The sequence below is a fragment of the Bison bison genome, unplaced genomic scaffold (genome assembly GCF_000754665.1).
Source record: "Bison bison bison isolate TAMUID 2011002044 unplaced genomic scaffold, Bison_UMD1.0 scf7180017847401, whole genome shotgun sequence".
NCBI classification, from domain to species: domain Eukaryota; kingdom Metazoa; phylum Chordata; class Mammalia; order Artiodactyla; family Bovidae; genus Bison; species Bison bison.
In genome coordinates, this window is record NW_011477974.1 from 4314 (window position 1) to 9914 (window position 5601).

At 42.5% G+C, this 5601-nt stretch overlaps 1 protein-coding gene across 1 annotated transcript; it reads right to left on the minus strand.

Moving 5' to 3' along the window:
* Nucleotides 1-3536: 3536 nt before the first annotated feature.
* Nucleotides 3537-4124, minus strand: LOC104990743 (interferon omega-1-like). Its single transcript, XM_010843050.1, has one exon. The coding sequence runs from the start codon at nt 4122-4124 to the stop codon at nt 3537-3539; it is 588 nt and encodes a 195-aa protein (XP_010841352.1).
* Between the last annotated feature and the right edge of the window lie 1477 nt (nt 4125-5601).

Genomic DNA, 5601 nt, shown 5'->3' on the forward strand with positions numbered 1-5601 from the left:
GTGAAAGTGAAGTCGCTCAGTCGTGTCCGACTCCTAGCGACCACATGGACTGCAGCCCACCAGGCTCTTCCATCCATGGGATTTTCCAGGCAAGAATACTGGAGTGGGGTGCCATTGCCTTCTCCAAGTACATATGTATCCACTCCCATTTCCCTATTTTAAAGCTGAGAAAACTGTAGCATAGGACAGAAAAATCGACTGGACGAAATGATGGAGAAAATTGAGGGAGAACTAAAGAGATGCCCAGATAACAAATATACTGGTCACCTGAGAAGACAAGAGTAACCCACAAAAAATAAAGACAAAAAATGTAGCCAGATTGTTATTTTCAAACAGTTTAATTGGTAAAACTCTTTTAAGCTTATCATCATTATTGTTATCATTATTACACTTACACTTTTATTGACAACCCTGAGGACCAGTAGTATCCTACCATTGTGCAGGATGCTGGGTGGGAATAAGAAATGGAGACTTGCTCCTGATCTGTGGAGTCAATTCCTCCCCATTTAAGGGATTCTCAGTTAGAAGGTCCTGATGGAGGATGTGTGTAGGGGACAGGTGTTTAAAATGAAAAGAAAGACTTTGATCTTGGAAACTACAGACTATAAGAAATTCTTAAAATAATAAAAGTTGAAATATGGTGAATGAAATGTATAAATTGCTGGGATCTTTGTTTATCAATTTTATAAATGAACCCTAGCTTGTTACTGCAGGAACTTGGGTATACCTCAATAATAATATTTTCTGTACAGCATGTTGACATATTGATTATTAAACTCCTTCTTAGAAAATCTTACTATTTGAAGATAAAGAACATACCTATTTCCAGTAATTAACGCCCTGTTCAAATCTCAGCCAAACATAGGTCCATGTTGCTGAATAAAAGATATGGTGGGTGTGCATGAGATGCTTCAACATATTTCAGATTGTAAAATATCAAAGTGTTGGCTTAGCTTCTGGTTCAAGATGGCAGAGTATGAGGACATGCACTCATCTCCTGCAAGAGCACTGAATTCTCAAGGAGCTGTTAAAAACCATCTACAGGAGGACTCTGGAGCCCACCCAGAAAAGATACCCCATGTCCAAAGACAAAAAAGGAATTATAATGAGATGATAGGAGGCACTCAAGCACAATAAAAATAAATCCCATACCTGCCCATTGGGAAACCAACAAACTGGAAAACAATACAACCAAAAAAGTTCTTTCACTATTGTGAAGGATCTAAGACTCACGTCAGGCTTCCAGGTCTGCAAATCCAGCAAAGGGCCTAGGAATCCCCAGGAAATCTGACTCTAAAGCCAGCAATATATGATTACAAGTCTTCCACAGGACTGTGTGGAAGAGAGACTCCATTCTCAAAGGGGACAAACAAAATCTTGTGAGCACAAAGACCCAGGGGAACTGAGCAGCAGTGACCCCACAGGAGACTGAACCAGACCTACCTGCTAAAGGTGAAGTCTCCTGTGGAGGTGGGTGAGCAGGGGCACTAGCTGCAGCAATCCTGGAAGGTGCCGCTTGGCATGAGTCCCCTGGGGGTTTCAGAAAATCACACTTCAGTCATTAATAATGTTTCCCACTTCTTTAGTATGAGAAGGGTAACAATTGGTTTCTGAACCCGTTGTTGGGTTTTGCCTTTCAGTAGCAATGTGGGGAAGGCAATGGCACCCTACTCCAGTACTCTTGCCTGGAAAATCCCATGGACGGAGAAGCCTGGTGGGCTACAGTCCATGGGGTCCCTAAGAGTCAGGCACGACTGAGCGACTTCACTTTCACTTTTTACTTTCATGCATTGGAGAAGGAAATGGCAACTCACTCCAGTGTTCTTGCCTGGAGAGTCCCAGGGACAGAGGAGCCTAATGGGCTGCCGTCTATGGGTTTGCACAGAGTCGGACACTACTGAATCGACTTAGCAGCAGCAGCAGCAGCAATGCAGAGGCTCCTGGAGGTGACATTGCCAGCAAGTATGGTCAAGGGACTTTATAGAAAAGAGAACTAGGATCCAACCCTTACAGTGGAGGACTGGAGGACAGAAATACGTTTCAGAGCGCCTGCTCTTTCCTCTTGCCTCTGCATGTGTTTGATTTTCTGGATTGATATGAGATCTCTGTTCTTTCCTTATTATTCATCTTTGTATTGCATCAAAGCATTTTCTACTAATTCGTCTTTCTCAAAGATTTTTATGAACTCATAGGAGTGCTTTTGGACATATGAAACCCAGAAATTGTAATTCTCTTCAGCATACAGCAAGGAAAGTTCTCACACTGAAAACACTATGAAACCAGCACCGAAGTGGAAAACAAGATACCTTTGCCAAAGGGCCAGCACCTTTCCATGCTGCCCTCCAGTCGCTGTCTCAGGGCGGCTCTCCTGTCTCCTCCCTGAGGGCAGCCACTCCATGATTCTCACTGTCCTGATGATTTCTGCCAAGCACGCTTGATGCCTCTTGTGTGACATGGACTCATTGAATCTAAACCGTAAGCCTGTGAAAACTACTCTTATTGTCCTCATATTAAAGATGAGGAAACTGACCTGTTGTGTTTGTGAGATTTTTCAGGGTCACACTGTTGGTAAATAGCAGAGGTGGGATTCAGAGGTTTTGGAATTTCTAGAACTCTCCTTTCACTTGGGCTTCCACTCTGACTACACCATGCAGCTAGAAGAAACCAGCACAGAATAGAGCTCCTGTGTGGAGGCAGTGAAGGTATTGTGGAAGGGAGTGAATTGCTCAGCAAGGCAGTACTGAGGAGAAGGGGGGCAGAGTAATAGGAGTCAGGAGCAGCCAGACAACACCATATGGCATCAGCTTTCCAGCAGGAGGTGACTGCTTCCCTCAGATATGTATATCAACCATTCTTTAATGAGTGGGTATAAATTAGTTACGCCTATGACATCAAGACTAACCATTTTCTATAATTTCATAATCTCCTTTCTACCTGTTTTCTCTTTGGCACCCTCAACAGCTTGTAGGAACTTAGTTCCCCACCAAGTCTCCCTGGAGGGAAAACTCAGAGTCCTAAAAACTGTACCACCAGAAAGCTTGAAGAACTCCACCTTTTGACGGACATTTGTTGAAAAGTGATAGAACTGTTCCACAGTATAAAGGGAACAAACACTGTTTTGTGATAGGTATATATAGACAAAATAAGGATTTAGATTTTCAAAATAAAAAAAAACTCAAGAAGTTTACCTTGATAAGTATTTAATAAATAAAACAAATTACAATTTTAATGAAATAGGGGAATATATTTTCTAAATTTTAATACAATGTAAGCATATACATATTTTATATGAAAATATAAAATATTGAGATAAAGTAATACATTAAATAAATAAAGTATAAATAAATAACATCAAACAGTCATTGCTTATGGACTGATACCCCTTTTATATCTACTTGCTTACTAATACAGTATTACTATGTATTGGCTGAACTAATTGAATAAATCTGGTGGTTAAAGAAGAAACCAGAGTCTTCTGAAATGACAACACCAGAGTGTGCAAGGGTGATATGGAATATTAGTCATTGAGAGTCATGTCAAGCTGAGTTCAGGTCTCCATCCATTATTCTTAACCTTTCTTGCAAGTTGGTTGATGAAGAGAAGGATCTCATGATTTCCACTCTGACAATTTCCCAGGCACAGTCACTGTATTCCTTCTCTTTCAGGTAGACATGGATGCCCTGGAAGTACCTCTTCACGGCCAGTGTGGGGCCCATCCTTCCCAGGGAAGAGTCTTTCTCTCCCATCACCAGGCCCAGGCAGGCATCCAGGTCATCCAGCTGCTGATGGAGTCCAGTGCGGAGCTGCTCCAGGAGGGTGGTGTCCCAGGCAGCAGAGGAGCGCTCTGTGTGGAAGAGGTTGAAGGTCTGCTGGAGCATCTCGTGGAGCACAGAGATGGCCTGGGGCTCCTGGAGCTGGCTGCCCTCCACCATCTCCTGAGGGAAAGTGAAGTCTTTTCTGTCCTGTAGACAGAAGCGAGGGGAGAGTCTCTTCATTTGGCCCAGGAGCCTGAGGTTCTTCCTGCCAACCAGCACATGGTTTTGAGACAGGTCACAGCCCAGGGATCTTCCCGAGCTGTAGCTGACCAGCACCAGGGCCATCAGTAGAGAGAGCACGAAGGCCATGGGGAAGATGAGGCTGCTGCTGGGCTGGCTGAGACGGTGTCTGGTGGAACCTTGAGGTAGGTTCTCTGATGCCATGCTTTCTAAGCAAGGCCATTAAATAGGGAACACAGTAATTTTCATTTTCTAATCATTTCTATACACTTTTACTTCCTATTTTCATTTTTCTGTTATGTATTCTGAATATGGTCAAAGAAATTGTCATCAATTTATAAACTACTAATTTTCCCTTTTCCCAGTAACTTCAGATGTGTTATCCAAATGGATATTCATCATCAAATGAGAAGGTCTTCATCTTATGTTAGAATTGAAGTACATTTGTAATTACACACATATTGCTCCCTGTCTCTCATGTGTAAATGTTCCTCTCCTCTTGTCCAGGAACACATTTGTAGCCCTCATCTTAGGCTCCATTTTCCCCTCTCACTTTACCTAGGAAGCCAGGCTCCCTCAGCCCTATGGTTTTCGTATTTATTTAGGGATTTACCAGATCACTGTGGCAGTTGAACTCTTTGAAACAAGATGGGTTTTCCTTAGTGTTTGATTTAGAGAAGAGGCTGATTATTATCAGTCCATGAGTTTACCCCACGTTTTTCTTCCTTCTAGAACACGTTCCTGGAGGTCCATGTGGCTGTGTTTTAAGGAACCACAAATCAGGGCCATTACAGACATCACCCTTTCTTTCTGTAGAGACCTGTCGACCTCCACAAACTGGGCCAATACCCCCGCCAGAATCCTGGTTCTTCTCAGGGAACATGGGTGAGGAGGCTCACCACATCCTGTGGCCTCAAAATCTCCTTCTGTGGAGGGCTTGTTTATTTGTTGGGAAAATAAATTATCTTCCTGAACCCCATCTCTCCCCTGGAGTGTTTCTCTGAAGGAGCCGAGTTCTCGGTGTTGACCTCCTCTTCTCCTAACCTGTTTCCCCAGATATCCAAAATATCAGCAATGCTCAGATGCTGAGAGCAAAAGTGTGTTTATGTGAAGGAATTTCCAACTGCAGTCATTTTGCTTTTAGTAGATAAATAATATCTAGTATGCCAAGTATAGTTTTTATTATTCAATTCTTTTAATTAAAATGTTCAACACTTGTTCTGCTCAGAGTTTCTGAGCTGGAGGAAGGAGATTCAGTGTTGGTGTTGTCTTTTGTGGAAGCTTATGTAACAGAATCTAGTGAGTTACAGTCATGTGTTCGGGCAGTTGATTCCACCCGGCATCTCTGTTCCTCTCTCTCTCTGTCTCCTCTGAGAATGCAGGGCAGTGAGCCCAATATATTAGATCAGGAGAAATAGCCTTCTTTCTTTGAGTGTAATTTTTAATTTAAACTTTTTATATTCACTTAGTGACTTATTGGACAAGATTCTTCTCACTGCTCCTTCTCTGGTTGTAATTCAGGATGAGGTGAGAACAAGAAAGGGAACTAAAGAAAGGCAGAGGGGCTGCATCACTTTCAAGAGGTTATATTTTTTTGTTTCTCTTT

Coding starts and splice junctions, on each gene's coding strand:
- LOC104990743 (XM_010843050.1), bottom strand. CDS start 4,124: ATGGCCTTCGTGCTCTCTCTACTGATGGCCCTGGTGCTGGTCAGCTAC.